Source organism: Neofelis nebulosa, chromosome 6 (genome assembly GCF_028018385.1).
Source record: "Neofelis nebulosa isolate mNeoNeb1 chromosome 6, mNeoNeb1.pri, whole genome shotgun sequence".
Lineage (NCBI taxonomy): Eukaryota > Metazoa > Chordata > Mammalia > Carnivora > Felidae > Neofelis > Neofelis nebulosa.
Window position 1 is genome coordinate 98,558,259 of NC_080787.1, and position 23,958 is coordinate 98,582,216.

Sequence of the window (23,958 nt, forward strand, 5' to 3'; positions counted from 1 at the left end):
AACAAACTTCTAAGGCCTAGATGATCTGTCTGGTGCTGTTTCTACACAATGGTAAATGGGGGAGGCAGAGGAGTTTCCTGCTCAGGAAGGTCAGGAAAGGAGCAGCCACCAACCTGAAGTGCAGTTCCTGTGGAAAGGCAATGGGCGCCTTTCCAGATGTGTTCATATTATTAAGTAAAAATACTACACATGTAAATGGCGGAAATGAAGTTCTCCAAAGTGAGGCAAAGGGTAACAGGTTGAGAGATCAGGCAGAGTGGTGAGCAGGAAAATGGTCAGCAGGTTGGGGAAGAGAAACAAATTTACTCGACAAATGTAAATGACAAAGGAATCTAGTTTCAAAGGGAACTCCTTTAACTCTCAATATTCTAAGACTTTTTTTCCATCCTGTATTTATGTAGTTTTGTTTTCTCTATGTGTTTTCCCTATGATATTATATAGCCATTGGCTACTTTTTTGTGCTTTTTGTGATTCTCATTTTGAAATGCACAGGGGTAGAGGATTTTCTTGGGAGACAAAGTTCACAGAAAAGTTACAAAGTGCTACCTAAATGAAATTATTTAGTTTTTCTGACAAGCAATTTAGCCCTGCCCTAATAAACAAAGAATTAATTTACATGAAAATGCTGAGAATTCTCCCTGCCTTTAAGGTAAAAAGGATTGAAATCATAGCAAAAAGCCTTTAGGTTATAAAAGGGATATAAATTTCAGCAATATAAAATTAAAGATTTCAGAGGTGTCTGAGTGGCTCAGTCCCTTTTAAGCCTCCGACTCTTGATTTCAGCTCAGGTCATTATGTTCTGGTTTGGTCTGTGGGACTGAGAGCCCCGTGTCGGGTTCTGTGCTGATAGCATGGAGCCTGCTTGGGATTCTCTCTCTCCCTGTCTCTCTGCTCCTCCCCTGTGGGTGCATGTGCGCGCGCTCTCTCTCTCTCTCAAAAATAAATTAATGAATTATAAATAAATAAATAAATAAATAAAATTTTTTTAAAATGAAGGATTTTATAACATTGGATTCAGTTTTCAGTCACCGGGTATCCAAATCTAACTCATCTAATAGTTAACTAGCACATTTAGCATTTAAGTTAAATGTTAACTATTCTTCCCCTAGTTTAAAAGTATAACAAAAATGGAAGAGTAGGTAAGGAAATAGCAAGAAAAAGATCCCTGGCAGTAGTCATGGTTACCAACTGGGCATATAAACTCCCAAAATTTCAATTATCAACCTATACAATTAGACCATTTCCCACATAGTCTCACACTTAGAGGCACACCTATTTACGTTTTTGTCAATGAAAGGACCTTTTTTTTATTATGAATCTGGTTTTGCAGAAAATTAAGTCAACACCAAGATCTATGTTTAGAGTAGCTTTGATACTGAAGACAACCATTTATACTAGGATATTCTCTATCTATTTTACAGTGTTACCCAAAACCAAAGTGTCCGGATTCCAAGTCTTCCTCTTTCAGGCAAGAAACGAAGGAAAAAAGAAAAGACTCCTTGAGAAACTACTATATGCCAGGAACTCTGCTAAGCCCAGCCCCATACCTCTTCATTATTCCTCACAATTCCTCATGAAGTAGGTATTACTTCCCCATCTGTAGTCATGGAAATAATGGAAACATTGAGAGAAAACATTCCCATGCCTGGTTCACCAGTTATTTAGTTATAGAGCTGAGACTGAAATTCAAATCTGATTTGAAAGTGTTCTGGTTATTGTTCCAATATATCCAACTATAATTAATAGAGGTTATTTAAAAATTTTTAATGATCACTATCTCAATATGCTATGTGTTTCCTGTTATAAACTAAATATGCTTTACTTAATGTCTTCAACAGTTCAACTGACACATAGTACTTGTTTCTTTAAATAGTCATAATCCTATCATTGACTCATAATAAACAAGCAATTAATTAAAAAAAACCAAAACACAAAAAAACAAGATCTCTCTGATCTTGTCCTATGCAACTGAGTTTGAACCCAAGGATGGAAATGGATTTCCATGTCATTGTATTAGCAATGGCCAATCACTGTAACTGTGGAGAGCTTTCAGAATCCCAGGACCGCCATTTGAAAGAGTAACTACTCTGAGGTTTATGTTACCCACAAACTTAATGCTAGTAAAGCAATAATTAAAAAAAGATGGCAGGCCCAGCTACCCCCAGAATTTAGCAGCTATTAGTGGAAAACATTCTCTAATGCATTCAGTATGCATATCAGTGTGTAAACCAACAGCTTCAAATCCACCTATCCTATTATACACTTTAAAGTCTATAGGATATCACATATTTTTCTAAGTGCCTCAATGAATGCCAAACACTGGTCAGTTTAATAACCTTACTAGAAAATGAAATCAGGTTAGTGTTGTAAGACTTGTTAACTCTATTCCTCTCCATGTGCTTTTTCCATGAGGTCACCGTGATGGTGTTTTTGACAGGTCAACTTGGCTAGTCTAATGTCCTGAGTTAATCAATAAGATGCTAATCTAGGTGTTATTGTGAATGTATTTTGTAGATGTGATTAAAGACCATGATCAGCTGACTTTAAGCAAAGGAGACTATCCTAGATAATCTAGGTGGGCCTGATTCAATCAGTGGAGCTGAGGCTTCTCTGAAAAGGCAGAAATACTACCTGTGGACAGCAGCTTCAGCCTGTGCTTGAGAGTTCCAGGCTATTCTTCCTGATGGCCTGCCCTAATGATTTCAGACTTACCTACCTAGTCCCACAATCACATAAGCCCATTTCTTGAAATACATGTCTTAATGTAGATCTCCTACTGGCTCTGCTTCTCTGGTTAAACCCTGACAGACACCTTCACAAGCCATCAATAGCTCACAAATACAAAACACCTAGGGATAACTGTAACAAGTAATATGTGGTTAGGGGGCACGTGGCTGGGTCAGTCAGTAGAAGATGCAACTCTTGATCTTGGGGCTGTGAGTTCAAGACCCACATTGGGTGTAGAGCTTACATAAAAGTAGGAAAAAAAAAAAAAAAGACCAAGAACAAAAGAAATATGTGGTTCCACCGAGAGATCTAATATCAAATAAATTTATAGGTTTATACACAGTCCTGGTCAAACATACAGCTGTTCAGATCATGACAAAATAACCTTAAAGTTCCTCTGGATGAATTAAAAAGAAAAAGAGAGAACAATTTAGAAAATAATAATTGCTAACATTTACTGAATGCTTACTCCACCCTAGGCTCTTTACCCAAGTTGCAAAAAAAACCCAAAAAAACAAAACCACCTAAGAAGCAGAGAAGACAAGGTAATTCAAGGAAAAGATCAAATTGGGAGGGCAGGCCACGACCTGGCTTATTTTGTAAATAGGATCTTCCTATCTGAATGCATCATAGCCATTTATGGTTTCTTAGATGTGTCCCTTTTTTCTCCTTCATGTTCATCCAGGGCTACAGTGTCTGGAATTTTATTCGTGATGGCCTAGTGAATCTCTGCACTGTCTTCCCTCCAGAATCTCAATCTCTGGGTCCTATAGTCTGTTTTCTTTTTCATGTTTATTTATTTATTTTTTGAGAGAGAGAGAGAGACAGACAGAGCGTGAGCTGGGGAGGGGCAGAGAGAGAGGGAGACACAGAATCAGAAACAGGCTCCAGGTTCTGAGCTGCCAGCACAGAGCCCGACACAGGGCTCGAACCCACAAACCTGTGAGATCATGACCTGAGCTGAAGTTGGAGGCTCAACCGACTGAGCCACCCAGACGCCACCCCACAGGCCGTTTTCTAATTCCTCAGTAAAGAGGCAATGATAAATCATGGAATAAAAAGTATATAAGGTGAAAACAAACAGATAAGGACTGAGAGGTTTGGAAGAAAACAAGGTTTCCTCCAGTTCTGCCAGCCCTTGGAAGTTTCACTCACTGCATTACTATTATTAAAGTGGACACAGCAATCCAAGCTCAGAGTACCAGGAAGAAATTCTCTTCTCTGTATTTAGAGTAAATTAAGCAACCTGTGTTTTTTTGTAACCTGTTATCATTTAATAACAAGTCTATCTAATAATTTAAAGATATAACAAGGTAATAAGTAGGAAATGAAACCAGCACTCTCTGGAGGGAGGTCGCTGTAACTAGAATTTTTAATAAACTGGAGAAAGGCTAAGTCCTTCCCACCATCTTGGACTCACACAGGAACACTGTCAAGACGACAGCACAGAAACAGCTAGTCACTGCTCCTTTCGGATTTCATTCTTCAGAGGTCCAGTTCTGGGTACACCTAGACTCGCAACTCAAGTGAATAATTCTTGGGTGCTGGCTTTGCTCCTGTCAAAGAATGTGAAAACTAATGTGGCTCATCCAATTTTCTTTTGAGATCAAAATGGGTGCATCTTTTTTTTCTTTTTAACAGAAAAACAAGAAACCAAACCCACACGTATCTTCATGAAATGGATATATATTTCACACCTGAATAAATCTGTGGACTTCATGCTGCTGTATCTGTGAATGGCGCTCTTCAGTATCTAAGAATGTCAGGATGCCGATCTTGCTCAGGGACGTTTAAAAATGATGCAATGCCCGATCAATAAGAAAAAAAAAAACTGTATATTTTCTTATCATAATGTAATACAAAATTAGGTACCAATAATGAAGTAATCTAATTAATAATTAGAAATGTACTCAATATTGTATAGTTTGAAAATCTGTGTCACCATATCTAAAATATATTTATTTTACATTAACCATAACACAGGGTGATTAGTTTGGTGTCCTTATCTGAGTGCCAGCATATCTGTAGAGTTGTTGGGTCTGGGAATTCTCAGCACAGTACATTAAGCAGCTGGAGAGCTTTAATGCTCGAGGATGGTGCTGGTATGACATAGATGTTCAAAGGGAACAACATTTAAAATGAGCCACCTCCACAATTTGTAACTAGCTGGTATATGCTTGCTATCATGATGTAGAAGGCTTTCCAGGAAGCAAAACGAGGCTGTTATTGTGCATGCTGCTCAGTGCTAAGAAACTGTCTTAAGAACCTGTTAACCGGGCAAATTCTCACTGGTCTCTTACCTTAGCCTGTGACAGTTTGCACCATTACATCTGGACAATTATAATGCTTTACAGACCAAAGGGCTAGTTTCTCCTTAACACTCTTCAACTGCAATATGCACAGGACATTTTCACATTCATACGCAAAGCATATGGTTAACCTCAATCTATGGAGAAAATGCTAAAGCCAACAAAAAGCTTCATTCAATTTTTCTTCATTTTATGGAACAATACTGAAAGAAAAAATATGAACTGAGATGATGTGGTTGAATGGAAGGTTTCTTGGGAAATCAATTAGAAGACCAAAATAATTGCTTTTTTAATTGAGCTTTCTGGAATAATTACCTGTTTGAAAGATAACTTACCAGTGATGCCATTGGATTCCTGCTGTAGGTCACAGTACCAGAGTCGGTTTACTGGATCACATCCCTCCCTTATTGATAATAAGACATAGCGACCATCGTCAGACAACTAGGAAGGAAATAAAAACAGTGCAGGGAGGGGACTGATTAGAAAATATTTTCTGCGAAAGCACGGTTAAGTAAAAACTAAAGGTTAACCTCAAATGCAATATGTTCATTCCAAATTTATGTGTGGCTAAGAAAGTTAGAAAAAAAAAGATGAACATCAGCTTTAACTTATTTTACTCTTACATCACAGTTTAAAAAACAGTGAAATATTTAAGTAGAAAATATGAATAGATAAAACTGAATGTCATGACTCAATGTGATTTTGATTTAAATTTATAGTCTATTCTTTAACTGAAAATACATGCAATCTGTCATTTTGAATATCAGTATCTCTGACTTTGAAATTTTGTCACGGGTTACAGATATTAAAATTGTTGTGAATGAGTAAGAATTAGCAAAATGGGCATGATGCAGTTTATCTGTGGTGCACACTGCTGGCATCAGCCAGTTGCTGTGGAACAACTCTTTCTGTGTATCTAGTCACCTCTACAGCAAGATGTCGAAGATCAAAAGCCTGTGCTTCTGTAGATTTCCTTTACGGAATCAAATAGGAGACTCTCAGGTAGCAAAAAGAATCTTGGTAAACTCATAAAACAAACGATATATTATGATTTTGAGTTGTCAAATTGATATAAGTGGTATCAAACTCTCTCTCTCTCTACACACACACACACACACACACACACACACATCCTTTTGTAACTCACTTTTTTCAACAGAATTAAAAAAATTAGTCCATGTCAATATATGTATATTTAATTCATTTGTTTTAACTGCTATGCAGTATTTCAATCTAGAAATATGCCACAATTAATTGATCTATTTTCCCACGAATAGATGTTTTATTTCTATTTTCTTCCTATCACAAGCCACACTTCAGAGAAGTTTTGAACACGTTTATTTGTGGCCTTATGTGTGTGTTTCCAGGTGTATAACTAGAAGTAAACTTGCTCAGTGGTAAGACACTCACATATTCAACTTTCTTAGATGTGGCCAAATAATTTTCCAAGATGACTGCACCAACTTATATCTTACATTTCACAGTGAGTAACAGTTCCTGTTTTCCATATCCTACTGTGATGGCTAATTTTACGTATCAACTTGGCTAGACCACGGTACCCAGGTACTTTGTCAAACATTACTCTGGATGTTTCTGTGAAGGTGTTTTTGTTTTTGTTGTTGTTTATTTATTTTTGAGAGAGAGGGAGACACAGAATCCAAAGCAGGCTCCAGACTCAGCTGTCAGCACAGAAGCCAATGCGGGGCTTGAACCCATGAACTGTGAAATCATGACCTGAGCTGAAGCCAGAGACTCAACTGACTGAGCCCCTGTGAATGTGTTTTTTAGATGGGATGAACATTTAAACTGGTGGACTCTTAAAAGGTGATCACCCTTCATAATGTGGGTGTGCCTCATCCAATCAGTCCTGAAGGCCTTAACAGAAAAACAGTGACCTTCCCAAGCAAAAAGGAATTCTGCCTTTGCACTCAAACTGAAAACTCAGGATTTCCAGCCTGCCAACCTACCCTTCACAATCACATTAGCCAATTCTTTAGAAATAAATCTTTCTCCTATAGGTGTATACACACATTCTGTTGGTTCTGTTTCTCTGGAGAATCTTAACATACTTACCAACAACTGTTAATATGTTTTTTCAACAAATAGTTGCTAAGCAGCCATTATGTACAAGACATTTAAAGATATATCAGTGAACAAATCAGGGAAAAAAAAGTTACATTCTACTGGAGAAGATAAGTATGGAATTATGTAGCATATTATAAAATGATGAATGCCATGGAGAACATGAACAGGTGTAGGTAAGGGAGGCAGGATGTGGGGAGAGGAACTGTAACTTTTTAAATATGGTAGTCAAGGTAGGCCTAAGAAAGTGTCTTTCCATTCTGTTCTGCCTTGCATTGTTTCAGATGAGAAGTAATTTTCTATCTTTTTCTCACTGAATGTAATTTTGTGTTTTCTTCTTTCTGGCTGCTCGTGAGATTTTTTTTTTAATCTTAAAACTAAGATTTTTATCTTAGGTTTTAATGCAAATAATGGGCTTTGCTGTAGTAGCTTGAGATTTGTTGAACATTTTGGATCTGTGGATTTGTCTATTTTATCAAATTCGTAACGCTTTTGGCCTTTTTTTTCCCCTCCTTTATATTTTTGTGTCCCTTCACTTTACTGTAGGACTTCAGATACACAATGTTAGATCACTTAGCACTGCCCCATAGGTCAGTGGGGCTGTGTTCATTTTTGTTTCAGTTTTTTTCTTTTTGGTTTATTTTCAATTGTCCTGTTTTCAAATTCACTGACATTTTTGTAGTATCTAAACTGCTGTTAAGCCCATGCAGAGCATTTTTTGATTCGGATGGTTTATTTTCACATCTAGAAGAATGTTTGGTTGATTTTTGAATTTTTTGTTTCTTTGTTCATTATACTAATGTTTTCTTAAATCCTTTAAAAGTTACTTTATAAGTTGTTTTTAAAAATTTTTTAAACATTTTATTTATTTTTAAGAGACAGAGACAGAGCATGAGCAGGGAGGGTCAGAGAGAGACAGAGACAGAATCCAAAGCAAGCTCCAGGCTCTGAGCTGTCAGCACAGAGCCTGATGTGGGGCTTGAACCCACGAACCGTGAGATCACGACCTGAGCCAAAGTTGGAGGCTTAACTGACTGAGCTACCCAGGTGCCTCTCAGTTTTTTTTTTTAAAGTCTCTGCTCATTATCCTGCCTGTCACTTCGAGATCTGTTTCATTGGCTACTATTTTCCCTGGTTATAAGTCACATTTTTCTGCTTCTTTACACACTTAGCAACTTTTTAAAATTGGATTCTACACATTTTGAATGTGGTCTGGATTTTTTTAGTGTTTTGTTTTTGTATTCCTTTAAAAAGTTTTGAGGCAGTTAATGTGTTAGTGGGTCAGCTCGATCACTCAGAACTTGTTTTCAAGCTTTGCTGGGAAACATCTACAGCCTCACTGCAAAGGCATAGCCTCTCTGGGGTACCAGTGAATATCCCAGATGTTCACAAGATCTTTTCACTTTGGTCAGAAAGCAACAGTCTCTCAGACCTGTTACTTGTTGGCTTATAGCACCCTATAAGCTTGAATCACGAAGTTTCATTCTATGCATATACTTAGTAGTCCACAAAGACACAAAGGGATACCAAGGCAGATTTCTGGAACTTAGTGGTAGTTCCCTCCTTTTGGTACTCTGCCCGCAAATTCCAGTGGCTTCAGTCTTCCTGAATTCTTTGGATACCAAGTTCAATGAGACTGCAGTACTCTGTGGGTTCTTCCTTCCTTGTGCCAGACTCCAGAAAATAGCTCCAGAGAGGCAGAAATACAGGGCAATCACAGCATTTGTCTTTCTTACAGATGATAGTCCAGCAATGCCTGTTGACCAATATCTGCAAATGAATGCTTTATTTTGTATAGTTTTCTAGCTGTTTATGGCAGGAGGGCTGCTCTAAGACCGGTTACACCGTCATGGCCAGAAGCAAATAACTGTCATTATATATATAATTTTTTAACTCATTTAAAAAAAAAAAAAAATTTATGGGGGGGGGAGCAAGAGAGAGCACAAGCAGGGGCAGGGGCAGAGAGAAAGGGAGACAGAGAATCCCAAGCAGGCTCCATGCTGTCAGCACAGAGCCCAACACGGAGCTCAAACTCACAAACTGTGAGATTATGACCTGAGCTGAAATCGAGACTTGGATGCTCAACGGACTGAGCCACCCAGGTGCCCCATTAACTCATTTTTAATTCTTTATTGTATAATTACACTTTCTTTTTAGAGTATATTACTGTGCATGATTGAAATACACAGATATAAAAATTAAGAATGTAATTAAGGTAGAACTAATTTAAAAGAGAATACCCATAATTAATAAAAAACATAACAGGGGCGGGATTCTGTCTCTCCCTCTCTCTGCCCCTCCCCTGCTTGTGTGCGTGCTCTCTATATAAACAAATAAACATAATACAAAAAGTTTTAAAAAACATAGTGATATATTTCTTTCTGTCTCATTACACAGTAAGGTATTTTTACTGTTTCTGTTTTCTATTCCAATAATACTTCTGTGAACTACCTGCAGCCTTTGGGGCATGCTTCTTTTCTTTCACGTAGAAGTGAAACCATCAAAAGTTCACTCTGACTTGTTCCGCTGCCCCCATCACACCCACATATGCTGATTCCTTCTATCAGTGCAATGTGATAATACCGAGCGAAATGTCATCTAGACAAGAGTGCCTGAGCATGGAACACTTAGGATTTTACTTACCACCAGCAGCAAGTGCTTAGACTTGTAGGAATTAGGTTCCAGCTCTCCAAAAATGTCCATCCACTGTCTATCTACAGGGTCATTTTGGTAGACCAGCTGTTTGTCAATTTGGTTCTTTGCATTTATAAATTAGTCATAACAGCTATGCATGTCTAAAATGCCCATTGTTTTAAACACCTGGCAGCACGCTGGATGTCTTAAGTTAAGCATCGCTTTCTCAGAAAAAATCATTTTAAAGCACAAACATAATTTGTACTTGTGAAATAGAAGCGAGATTCCAAAGAAGTTAGTTTCATCAAATATTCTAGAAAATCCTGTTCAATTTGGCTGCTCTTTCCTGGTGACATTTTTTTTTCTGAGTTCAGAAACAGTTTCCTTTCACAAACATGAATCATACTTTGCTGTATGGGTTTTTGCCACAAATTATACGTAATACCGAATGACTCTAGGTACATTCTCTTCTATCTTTTGCTGGCTCCTTACAGTCTTTTCAGATATCGTCAGTTTTGGAGAATCCTTACATAAATTTCTGATTTCCGTTAATTCTTTTCTCCATTTTCATCCTCACTGTATTTCCAACTTACCTGTCGTTATGTTTTAAGTGGGTCTCTTGCAAAAGAACATTAGATTTGACTGAGTTTTAAAAAAACCCAACTTCAGAATTTGTATTCCATTTTCATTAATTGTCATGCTGAAGTACTGGCTTCCGTGTTAATTTTGAGTATTCACCTTGCTTTCCCTTCTTTCCTTTTTGCACAGTATTAATATAAATTTTCTTTCGTTCTTTCTCTTTTTTTTTGAGAGAGAGAGAGAGAGAGAGAGAGAGAGAGCAAGAGCTGGGGACAGTAAAGAGAGAAGGAGAAAAGTGATCTTAAGAAAATATTTTTTTAATTTTTAATGTTCGATTTATTTTTGAGAGAGAGAGAGAGAGAGAGAGAGAGACAGCATGATGATGGAGGAACACAGAGAGGGAGACACAGAATCTGAAGCAGGCTCCAGGCTCTGAGCTGTGAGCATAGAGCCTGATGTGGGGCTCAAACCCACGAACCATGAGATCATGACCTGAGCTGCAGCCAGACACTTAATTGACTGAGCCACGCAGGCTCCCCTTGAGGGAGAAAAAGTCTTACGCAGGCTCCATGCCCAGCACAGAGCCCGAGACTGGGCTCAATCTCATGACCATGAGATCATGATCTGAGCTGAAATCAAGAGTCGGACACTTAACTAAGCTACCCAATCGCCCCGATACAAATTTATGAACGTTGTCCCTTGTTTGACTTTGGGAGTTATATAACCTATTTCTAGGTTTTTACATACTTTCCTTAAGCTTTTCATATACATAGTGAATAAACTCATGACTAGAATTTTAGTTCTACCTTATTTTTATTTTTTAATGTTATTTTTTTAATGTTTAATCATTTTCGAAAGACAGAGAGAGAGCACAAGCAGGGGTGGGGCAGAGAGAGAGGGAGACACAGAATCTGAAGCAGGCTCCAGGCTCTGAGCTGTCAGCACAGAGCCCAATACAAGGCTCGAACCCACGAACCATGAGATCATGGCCTGAGTCAAAGTTGGATGCCTAACCGACTGAGCCACCCAGATGCCCCAAGTTCCACCTTATTTTTAAATGGTCCTATATTGATGTCATCAAGCAACCTTACATCATAACTTTATTAAATGTAATGAAAAGCAGTCTCATTAATACTTCAGACTTTTGTTCTCTTGTCCTTTAAATCAAGACAGAATTTTTATAGCTTAGTGCTTAAAGTATCGCAATCATAAATGGTGGTTAACTGAGTTGTAGTGATTCAGCCAACAGAAAGACAGGGCAGTAAAACTCAACTGCCAGAATCGCACCAAACCTCTGATGAAAGCTGTGTCTCAAGCACATCTAATGAGGTTTTCTCAGGATTTCTGGCTGAACTAAATATTGTAGCAGTTTATATTTAATCTAAGGCAGGAAACCCCAAGGTACATTGCTGTTGGGATGCCAATTAAGTCTCTCTTTTTCACCGTAACTCTCTTCGTCACAGTCCAGTGATGTTCCATAGCCACTAAACAAATCTGCTAAACTGGAAACTCTGAATTTTCAAATGCTCAAGGTCTCAGATTTCAAAATCAGTGTCATTTCAAAATGACAGATTTCAAAATACGTGTCATTGTTGCCCCAAAATATATAGATTAGAAATACACCTTGATCCACTAAAATTGTAGCAATGCATGTTTAACCACGGCTTCACATTCAGACTACAAGGCAATTTAAAAAATGTATTTTGGAGCTCACTGGGAGGAAAAGAGAAAAATACTATTGATGAGGAGGACACTTAAATCTCAACAGAAAAAAAGTAACTTTTCTGAGATCCACATAAAAAGAAAACAGAAAAGCAGGTGAGTCAAGGGCCCGATCTAGCCTTCACGAAACACTACAAATTCCAGTTCACAAAATACCGTTTTTTTTCTTTAAATAATGATACCAGCAAGAGTACTGTGTTCTCTGGAAGGAATTAATCTGATTCAAAAGCACTGACTTGTTGCAACGAGGCTGGAATAACGCCAGTGTGGCCAATTATGAAACACATAATTCTTAATTCTGTGCCTTCCATAGCTTCCTTCTACTTTATGTCTATATTGTTTCAAACTAATTTTCCTTAAGTCAAAATGATCTTACTTCATGAAAATCTACCTTTTATACAAATAAACATTAACAAAAAATTCAAAGAATCACTGTAAATCAAGTATTTACATTTGTGGATATTAAATCCAGTAACTAACTGCATTCCACACAATACCAACAGGGATGAAAGCTATCATTCTTTCTTTAAAATTATTTTTAAGGTCTATTTATTTTTGAGAGACAGAGAGAGCACAAGCAGGGGAGGGGCAGAGAGAAAGGGAGACACAGAATCCAAAGCAGGCTCCAGGCTCCGAGCTGTCAGCACAGTGCAAGACTGCAAGATCATGACCTGCACTGAAGTCAGATGCTTAACCAACTGAGCCACCCAGGTGCCCCCATAAATAACCATTCTTTACCATGTAGCTTTTCATTATCCATAACCAGGAGAACCTTAACAGACAGAAACAAATGCAAAAGCCACCCCAGCCACCACCCCTTGCTTCTGGGTGGGTGGGACTGGAGATAGCTAATGTCACCACAGTGGTCGGTTTTCACAGGAGTTGAGGTGCCAAACAACTTGCCATCCCCTTTCCCAAAGACACGATTTAACTAACATGCCACCAACACAGCCATCCGGTATTCAGGGAGTCAGAGCTGAGGCTGTTTATTCTCCTAATATCTACTGAGAGTCTGCCGCTGCTGACCAGGTTCTGAAACACACAGATCAACTGGGCCTTCAAGAGCTTATGCTCGGGTAGGAGCACTGATAGCATGAAGGGCAAAGTGTGGCGGGAGTGTAGAGAATGCAACTAACAGGGAGGGAAGCTGGAGAAAGAATGAGATCTGAGGAGGATATGGGGGTGGGATGGCCCCCAAAAGAGAAGATTTCTCTTTTAAAAGAGAAATAGAATTCCCCTCAAAATGGTTGCTTGAATTTTACCCTCTTACAACCGCCTCATTGGTGTAGCTATCTGGCTCACAGAGCAATACTTGACAGGAGCTACATAAACTCATTCTCAAGTGCACATCCTGCCAATGGACATCAGCATGTGCAGTGAATGCCATGGTCTGCTGGGTGCTGGGATGCTCAGCTAAGAACCTCTAGGCTTGTCCTCGGGTTGGAGAGAACCACCTTTCTCAAGATCAAATTCTTTCGGGTTCTTCCCACAGGCAATGACTGATTAATGCAAGGGTATGAAAGCCCAGACCCCTCAGCCCCCAGTCAGGAAAATGCTGAAGGCCAACCCAACTGGAGAGCTCCCTGCAGAACTGGCTGAGGTCTTTGTAATGACTGCACACAGTTCAGCCCCTCCTCTTCTGCTCTCACTTCCCCAGCACAGGCGGAGATTTCCAAAGCACTCCCTTTCAACTTCCGAGTCTGCTTTCCCAGGAACCTGACCTGTGGCAGCATGCAAGGCACCACAACACCCTGTACACACATGGTGTGTAAACTAGCACAGCCCACAACTGCTGTGCTTCCACGCAGTCCCTAGGCAGAGGCAACAAGCAGTGCATTTCTCCCAGTTCATCAGCTAGAAATGAAACAAGTCAGCAGATGCAGAACCAGATTATCAAGCTGATCCCTGATAAGGTGCTCACCTAAGAATGCAGCGCAGGGCTGTGAATCAACTAGGTTGAGAACTCCCAACCCCCCTCAGATCTAGCCCGGAAGCAGCCCTGATCCAGGAAAATTCCCAAACAAGGAGGTCACAGGAGCGTGGAAAGAAGTGTTCCCTTCTAACTTCTGTGGTTTCTCATTTTGGCATATTTTATGCTAACTCGAGAAAACCTTTGTTAAGTGTGGGCTTCTGTTTTTGAAGAGGGTACCCAGTAACAACTGCCATACTCACTGATATTTACCAAAATGGCATAAGGTATGGGGTTTTCAGACTATACTTTCATTAAAGAAGCCACAGTCATTCACGAAGAAATTTTAATTGTGTATATTGTGGTGTTAAGCTACACGGAGATAGTAGTATTTACCAAGGAAACTCTTGACAGACACCATTCAAACTATAAGATGGAGTATGTATTTTATTTTATTCTGTTATGTTATATGCTGCTCCAACAAACACAAAACTCACGTGACTCAGCACATTCAGGAATATAACTTCCACAAACCCAGGAGCCATTAACATCACAGAATTTAGAGAAATACGCAGCAACCAGAATACACCTCGGGGGAATCTAGTCCCAAATAAGAATGCCTTGTGTAGGTGTGACGGTTATCCACTCAGAACAGGGTCTGGGTCAGGCTGCTCCGTATTTACAAGATGTCAGCAGCTTCACCATCCATTCATTTATAGAAAGGAGTGTGATGGGGCGCCTGGGTGGCTCAGTCAGTTGAGTGTCCGCCTTCAGCTCAGGTCATGATCTCACAGTTTGTGAGTTCGAGCCCCGCGTCAGGCTCTGTGCTGACAGCTGACAGCTCAGAGCTCAGAGCTCAGAGCCTGGAGCCTGCTTTAGATTCTGTGTCCCCCTCTCTCTCTGTCCCTCCCCCATTCATAGCTCTGTCTCTCTCAAAAACAAAAATAACCATTAAAAAAAAAGGGGGGGAGTGTGAAACAGAAGTTATATGACAATAATAGTTTCTCCAGAGAACGGGATACTTATACTTTATTTTAAGCAATAAGCCTGTATTATTATGTATTATTATTACCAGCATCATAAAAATGTTAAAGTCACTGGATTTGGCTATTCTCAGTCTCAATACTATACAATAAGAACAGCTGGGCTTTCCAAATGACCTGAATCAACTAGCTTTTCTTCATCTCATGTTAGGAGAAAATGGACGGAAGATCACTTATTAATGTTTTAAACTCCTAATCATTTATCTACAAAGTTGTCTTTCAAAATGACAGGACACAGAGTTGATATTTATATATAGGGAGAGAATAAGTGGACTTTCATCAAACAAATTACCATTTTCAAAGAACGACTCATGAACGATCTTATGCCAGAGCTACTGAGCTCCAGTCATGTGGTCTTGTGTTAATAACCAAATGTACACAGACATGAAATTTCTTCGCTACATATAATAATTTCCATTTAGAACCCAGGAAGTAAAGAAAGGTTTTTTTTCATATTTTGAATCTACATGCACCTTTTCAAACTGGGGAAAGTATTTTTTTATGTATTATGATAAAAGAATTGTGTATATAAAAAAAGTATGCTAAAAAGCAGTGAGACTTAAAATTGTCTGGAAAGTTAACAAAAGGAGTGAAAATGGATTTTAATAGCTTTGAGAGTTAATCATGTGCCTTCAGAGAAGGAAAAATTTATCAATTTTATTTCACAGTCTCCTTTGGATTCCTCTCATAATAGTTGTGAATCATAACATCATCTCTTTAATATTAAGTATGTTTCCAAAACTTAATCTATGAAAACTTTTAAAGGTCAAACTATCATCTATATTTATGGATGTCTTTTCACTTAGGGAACTGATTAGGGATTTGTAAGAAAAACAGGAGACAGATTCGTACAGAACAACAGGAGTAGTCTTAAGCTCATGTGGTATGCGTTAACAAAAACATTTTCAACAGGTAGTCATTAAACCAGATTTCGCAGCTCTCCCAATACAATGTGGTACTACAGCAATGGGGGAATAACAGAAATCGACCCAAATACTATCCGATGTGTTCCTCAATACGCCACAAACAGATGTGACAGAGAACTCTAGGAAAAGAAAACGCATTCAAAGTAAAATGAGCAATGTGGGTCTTGACATGATGTAGCTGCCATTGTTTCCAATCTACCTGGTTGTTTGTCTGGCAGAGAAGCTTGATTACTTAAGAATGTGCCGTTTGTTTTCTTTTCTCCCTTACTGATCAAGAGGGTCAGGTGAGAAGTGACTGATCAGCAAATCCAACCCTACTACTACATAAACCAACTAACTCCAGTCAGGAGCTAGTTCATGTATATAGAGTAGCACCGCTTTCTAGCTTTTTACTCACATTCAGGTCTTTTGTGTGGTTTCCTGACTTTTCTTCCCAACCATGCTGCTGGGATTTTCCCGCACGCTAATCAGCATGATGGATATTATCACGCCATGCAGTGCTGATGAAAGAGAGGACACAGGTGATGAGCCGGGGACATGCCAAGTCTGGTTAGGAATCCACCCCAGGACTGATATAAAGACAACCACTCAGCCACTCCCGTGACGAACAGAGAGAATCATCAGTCTCTGGGAGCTAGTAGAGAGTGCATGGCTCTCTGGTACAGCACAAGGAAATGAAGGCTCGCTAATGACACACTCTGACAGCCTCCAGCTCAATTACTGAAGTTAAGGTCAAGAGGACAACAGTCCCTTAAAAATGACACACAAACTGAACATGGTGGGAATTGTCATGAGTCCCTAAGCCCCTTAGTAACGTTTAAAAATGTTTATACGTAATGGTTTCCTATAACAAAAACATGTCCCAAAAGGCCTGAGCATGCCCGTCTCTGCTCCCGAGCACTGCCTGGCCCTGGCACAGTGCTGCACCCAAGGCAATGGCTTATGGGGCATCTGGGGAATGAATGCAGGAACTGGGCTGACCAGGAAGAAAGCTGCTGGACAACTGCTGCTCCAAGTCCAAACTACCCAACGAGGATGGGGCAGGTGAGGCAGCATTCCCTGAGGGACAACTGGACATTACTGTGTAGGCTTCATCAGGCAGAGCTAGATGCACACCAGGCCTCGAGGGTCTTCATGTGCCTAGACCTCAGCAGGGGGAGGGAGGGTGAGGAAATTAATGTTGGCTTTGTGCCCACAGGGTCAAGCATCAGACAGTGATTTTACACGTTAATGTAGTATAACGTGTATATATAAAATAGTGCAACATATACGTACATTTATAATACGTGTATAATGTATGTACAATATATAAATGTCCACAAAAATAGACACATATTTGAATTATTAGGGATCACAAGTGAACATATAAAAATGGCAATAGGGATATGTGATAAACATTAAGATTAGGATTACCTTTGTGAAAAGAAACTTTTTTTTCAAGAATTAGCTATGACAGAATTAGGTTCTCAATATAGAATTCAGCTAGATGGTCACAAAGAGGCTGGGCATTTTCTCCTTAATCATTCCTAAAGGTACCGGATACATTTTCAGAATCTTCATCTAGAGCACCCTCTGCTGGGAAAAGTGCCTCAAAATACTTGATTTCCTTGTTCCCCCAAATGCTCTGCGAATCTTTAAAATAAAATAAAATAAAAGTAATTTTTTTCTGATCTGGTAGAATCTTCTAAAACATGACAATTTCTATTGTCCCACGACCCTGCCTTCCAACTAAAGCCTCACAGTCTATGTTAAATAATTGACACCACTGTCCCTTGAAGGCAAATGCTAGACAGGTTTCACATTACCCCCAAGGGAATGAGGGAGCTGAGGGGACTGAGGGCTGGAGGGCCTTGGCTGGCAGGTGAGGAGAAAGAACAGTGGTGACCACCACCCACCTTCCAGGATGGAGCAAGCCCTGGATGTCACTTTCCCTGGAATGAGAGGCACCGGGAAGGTAGCTGGCCTCCAGACATCTTGAAAGGTCTCTGCAGAATCAGGATGGAAGAGGGGAGCTGCAGAGAGGCGCAATCCCAAGGGAACCCTGCTGGGAGCAGAAGCCTTGGGAGGCAACACAAATGTGAGCCAGAGAGTTTATCGTCCACATCACAGAACAGAACTGAGGGGATCTCACTACAAAAGGATGCCATGAGGGAGGCGGCACCAAGACACCCATCATGACTGCAAGTAGACTGTGTCAAGGAGATGCTGGCAAACAGCTCCAGAGGAGCAGAAATCCCCTTCCCCTCCTCTGATTCCTCCTCCTTGCATGGCCGCTGGAGAAACTAATCCATGATGAATAACTGAGGTGAGATATCTGGAGTCACCGTCATTGCTGGGAATGGCCTCACCTGCACAACGTCAATTCCAATGTTCCAGTGTGATCGTCCTCCAGAGTTTCCCTCTGCCCCTTCATATTCCCTCCCTCCCATTCCCCACCCCCATCTCCAAGCAACCACTGACTGTTATGTGCCATTATAGACTAGTCTGCATTTTCTAGAGTGTTCTACAAATGGAATCCAACACTGTGTACTCCTCTTTTCTGGCTTCTTTCACTGAGCATAACTGAGATTCATCCCTACTGTTAAGTGTATCAACAGTTTGCTCCTTTTTACTGCTGAGTAGTATGCCATCATAGAGACGTACCACAATTAGTTCATTCATGCACTTGATGATGGATATTTGGGCTGTGCTAGTTTGGGGCTACCTTTAATAAAGTCTTAATGTGAAAAAAAAAAATAAACCACCAAGCTGGGGGTTGAGTAGTCCCTCCCCCCCATCCCCCATGTGCTCACCAAACTGGAAGGAGAGGGAAGAAGCATGTCAACTGGAGAGCCTGCTTTGGACTGCGAACAGTTCTAATACCCAAAAGCATCCAGAAAGTTATGGGTTCTGTTGGATAGAAGTCAGTCATCCTGGGGAGAGGTGCTGTCTGTCACAAGCAAGGATGGAAAAACTAAAGCCACTTCCTGATTACAGGTAATGGACTGCTCAAGCAAGAAAGACCTGTTCCTGCAGGAAGGCTGAGGAGCTATCTGTGAAGGAAGAGTCATAAGGAGATAGTATCAAGGATAAAAGGGAAGTCCTCAGTGAACCTGGACTGCAGCAGCCCAAGGAAAGAAGGATGGCAGCTCACCAGAGAAATTCACACACATCCACACACTCAGCCACTCACCCCAGAGGGCCCTCCAACCGTACCCACAATGCCCAAACTGCTCTCACATCCAGCAGCTACCACCTGGCCCAGGAAGCCTGCCTCAGCATCTATGAGATGTTGTGCTAAATCCTCTAGCCTAGACTTTCAGAGCTAAAAAAGCCCTGGAGGAAATGAAGGAAACATATCTGGAGAGAAGTGATGTACTCAGGGCTACGCACACAGGACCAGAATAAAACCTCCTACTTTGTGTTACAGCACACCATCACCGTAACACCAGCTCTCTGCTCAGATGCTGGGACAGTGTTGGAGGGATTAACCAAACACAAGGTTCAAAATGACGATCCTAAAAGCAACTCCATGAAAAGTGAAAGAGCAATGCAGCACATGCACTGGTGCATGGTTATGAAGCAACCAATGCTAGCAAGTGGCAGGGTGACACCTGTTGTAACGAGACTCCCCTGGCAGCTGCAGTACAGCTTCAAGGAAGACCACATCCAGTTTGTGTTTACTAACCCCGCTCGCTCTCTTACAGACTTCCTCTGTATCATCCACTTTTGAGGCTCTGATCCAACATCAAGTTCCTTAGGACTCACCATATAGGTCTTTAGTTCTTGTTTTTTTAAACAACTTTAGTACCTCTGTGCAGCAGAGATGCATCCCTTCAGTCACTACCATCCTTTCAACAATTATTGTTGCTGTTTTTGCAAGAGCTCTTTCCTTTTGACCAAAGAGGCGAGCACGTGTGGTTAGGAAGACACAGGCTGTGGAGTCTAACACACTCAGCAGGCAGTTCCAGCCACAGGCTTGCAAGCTAATGCCTCTAGCAGGCATTTTACTCCGTCCATGCGATGGAATGATCACCTCCTTCGCAAGGCTCTGGTAAAGATTATATCAGACAATTTACATAGAGTGAACGTCTTTTTAAAGAACAGTAGAAGGATCACCTCAACTACTAAAATCTGCTTTTCTTGTCACTTGCCCAGTAGAACTGAATATACATATGTCGAATACACAGATGATAGATCTTCACTGTATTTCTTGAAAGCTGTATTACTCACAATAATGCTATGGAATGCCTCAAGCACCCATCAACAGATGAGTAAATAAAATGTGGTGAGCACACACAATGGATTATTATTCACCATAAAAAGGAAGGAAATTCTGACTCGTGCTGCAACATGGATGAACCTGAGGACTTTATGCTAGGTCAAATAGCCAAGTCACAAGAGGACAGATACTGTATGATGACATTTATATGAGGCACCTAGAGTAGTCCAACATAGACTGAAAGTAGACTGATGGTCAGCAGGGGACGGGGAGAACTGGGGAGCCAGGAAGCTGGGAAGCTGGAGGGTTACTGCTTTAGCAGGCCCAGTTTCAGTTTTGCAAACTGAAAAAAGTTTTGGAGACGGATGCTGGTGATAGTTGCACAATGATGTGAATGTACTTCATGCCACTTAACTCTATGCTTAAAAATGATTAAACTAGGGTCGCCTGGGGGCATAGTTGGTTGAGCCTCGGACTTCAGCTCGGGTCATGATCTCATGTGGTTCATGAGTTCGAGCCCCGCCTCGGACTCTGTGCTGACAGCTTAGAGCCTGGAGTCTGTTTTGAGTTCTGTGTGTGTCTCTCTCTCTGTCTCTCAAAAATAAATAAACTTTAAAAAATTGATTAAACTGGGGCGCCTGGGTGGCTCAGTCGGTTAACCGTCCGACTTCGGCTCAGGTCATGATCTCACAGCCCGTGGGTTTGAGCCCCGCATCGGGCTCTGTGCTGACAGCTCAGAGCCTGGAGCCTGCTTCAGATTCTGTGTCTCTCTCCTCTGACCCTCCCCTGTTCATGCTCTGTCTCTGTCTGTCTCAAAAATAAATAAAACATTAAAAAAAAAATTGGGGCACCTGGGTGGCTCAGTTGGTTAAAAGTCTGAGGGTTGATCTCAGCTCAGGTCATGATCTCACAGTTTGTGAGATCGGGCTCCATGCTGATGGTGTGGATTCTCTCTCTGCCCCTCCCCTGCTTGCGCTCTCTCTCAAAATAAATAAACTTTAAAAAAAAGTAAAAAAAGAACCTAACTGCTTCATCCAAACGCTAAGAGAGATCCAAGCAACTTGAGTTGCACGTGTATTTTACTATGAAGTTTGTTTTCTTTTAGACCACTATGCTAAATCATATAAATATTCTGGCATTTATTTCCAGTACCCATGTTACTGTATCAACCAAATAAGATTACTTTAATTAAAACAGTTCTGCTGTAATGAAATTATTAGCTTTGAAGCATAAGAATTTCTCTAGAAGAGTATGTCTTTGATTTTATGAAGAATTCAGAGGGAATAAAACTGATTATTAAAATATACTATTTTAAGTTTTCCCCATCAATACCTTCCCCCCGACAAAAGGTAAAAAGAAACACATGAACTGACATTAAAATGTTTTGGGGCAGCATATTCATCTCCCTAATTGTTACACCTGGATGACAGTAAAGATGTGTATCATTTTATAAACAAACACCTATTATCCATAGTAACTAGAGGACTTATGCAGGAGGAGAAGCTGAACTAAGAGAAAAGAGTAGAAGCAATCTCCACATAGAGTCAGAAAAGCCATTAAAAACAAATAGGTGAGAAAAATGACAACAGCAACTACAGACGGAAAGCTCATGGGAGGCGGCACTTAAGTGAGAAAGAAAAAGCATGAAAAAAGGACACAGTCTCAGAGAATGTAAGTCCTAGAAATTCACTTTTAACACACCGCATTCAAGTCTAACAAGTTTTGTGGTTTTTTTCCTATGAAGGGCCAGAAAGTGTTCCCAGCTTTGTGGGTCGTGGGCCTTTTGTGGCAGCTACTCATCTCTGCTACTGAAGTCTGAAAGCAGCCACAGACGGTACGTAAAGAAATGGTGTGGCTGTGTTCCCTGTGTTCCTCAAAAATTTTATTTACAAAAGCTGGCAGGAGGCCAGGTTTGGCCTGAAGGCAGGCAATAGTTTGCCAACCCCTGGTCTATGGAAACAAAATAAATAAATAGAAGGACAACTGGGAATAAGGTGTATCAATGCACATGAGCTCAAATACTGTGGATTCCTATTCTACCCCCTAGTCAATCAGACCCATGGGCTGAAGTTTAAATATAAAATGTTCCTTTTTTACCAAAAAACGTAAGTGGTTCCATCAGCTAAAGACTTCCTAGTGGATTTCTCATCCCCATTAAAAATGGGCCGACAGCCCACCTATATCAAAACATTTAGAATGTTTTTTCTCATTTAAAAAATATTTCTCAGTATCCAGAAATGAACTAACAAGAGTTACAATTTTACTCCAAGCACCTCTAAGTTTTTCCATAGTTGATTCTCAACATACAGAGTAAAATCTAGGCCAGTAACTTCATAGATTTCAGTACAGTTGATTATGGTCAAGACCCCCAAGGTATACATGAACTATCTATATACGATGGGAAAATGTCCAAAAATATACATTTTAATGTAAAAGGTGAATAAAATATGAAGAGGCAAGCTGTGTAAAAAGGAAAACGCACACACTCTTGCTCCCCACATTCTCACTTAAACAAAGAAAATGTTTGGAAGGATATTCTCCTCGCCTCTGAGAAATAAGATTCCGAATTTCAAAATGTTTGTGTTTTGCTTTATGTGATTCTGATTCTGTACTTTCACATTTTCCACCATAAGCAGGTATGGTATTAAAGTTTCCTGTGGAGGTTGCAGTTAAAAGGTTTATCACTTTCAAAACTAAAAGTCAGTTTGAATACCGATATTTTTAAGAGAATATTCACTCACAGGACTTATCCATAAGGATCACACAAGAATATTTATATACACAATTCATGTGACATCATTTTTGTGGGGCAATTTCACAGTAGCACAATACCTCAGCTCCACCCATCCATTTGGGCTCATCAGGAAACTCAGCACACAAAATATCTTCTGACTGATCAGTCCCCAACACGTGGTAACAGAGTTTTTGGTGGAGATTGGTGGATGTCTCTGTACCTGAAGAAGGTAAAAATGTATACACTGAAGTGGCAGTTGACAATTTTAAGAAAATCGATTCCACTGGTATTGTATAATGCTAGAAATATTTAAAAACTTACTTATCTGGTCACAGGATACAAAGTTAACATGTAAAACTTAATTGCTTTCTTATACACCAATAATGAACAGTGGAATTTGAAGTTAAAAACAATACCATTAGGGACATAATATACACCATGGGACCATAGTTAGTAATAGTAATACTGTATTGTATATTTAAAAGTTGCTAAGAGAGGACAGGTTAAAGTTCTCATCACAGGGTGCCTGGGTGGCTCAGTTGGTTAAGCATCTGACTCTCAGTTTTGGCTCAGGTCACGATCTCAGGTTTCGTGAGTTCAGGTCCCCATCGGGCTCTGGGCTGGCAGTGAGAGCCTGCTTGGGCTTCTCTCTCTCCCTCAGTCTCCCTTCTCTGCTCACGCTGTCTCTGTCTCTCTCAAAATAAATAAATAAACTTAAAAAAAAAGAAAAGTTCCCATCACAAGAAACAGAATTTTATAATTATGTATGGTGATGTGATACATGTTAACTAGATTTAAATGATCATCATTTCATAATATATACAAATATTGAATCATTAGGTTGTATACATAAAATATGTCAATTATACCTCAACAAAAAAATTTTTTTAAACACATTGCCATTTACATTAATACCCCCTAAAATAAAATGCTTAAGTACAAATCTAACAAAATATGTATTAAGACTTATATGAGAAACACTACAAAACTGATAAAAGAAATCAAAAAAGAACTAAATAAAGGGAGAGATGATCCATGTTTATGGATAGGAATACTGTCATGTCAATTCTTCCTCACTTGACCTACAGATTC

The 23,958-nt window shown here is 40.0% G+C and overlaps 1 protein-coding gene and 1 long non-coding RNA gene across 2 annotated transcripts in view; one reads left to right on the plus strand and one right to left on the minus strand.

Annotated features, from left to right (window-relative positions):
- The window catches only part of LOC131514618 (uncharacterized), a 197,480-nt gene extending 192,319 nt beyond the window's left edge, over nt 1-5,161 (plus strand). Inside the window, exon 10 of the long non-coding RNA XR_009263166.1 lies at nt 4,369-5,161. This is a non-coding gene — a long non-coding RNA (uncharacterized LOC131514618). The remainder of the gene's footprint in view (nt 1-4,368) is intronic.
- Nucleotides 1-23,958, minus strand: part of PREP (prolyl endopeptidase) — a 120,196-nt gene that overhangs the window by 63,417 nt on the left and 32,821 nt on the right. Inside the window, exons 6-7 of the mRNA XM_058734835.1 lie at nt 22,965-23,086; nt 5,372-5,477 (exon numbers count right to left, since the gene is read on the minus strand). Coding sequence (XP_058590818.1) covers nt 5,372-5,477; nt 22,965-23,086 — 228 coding nt within the window. The remainder of the gene's footprint in view (nt 1-5,371; nt 5,478-22,964; nt 23,087-23,958) is intronic.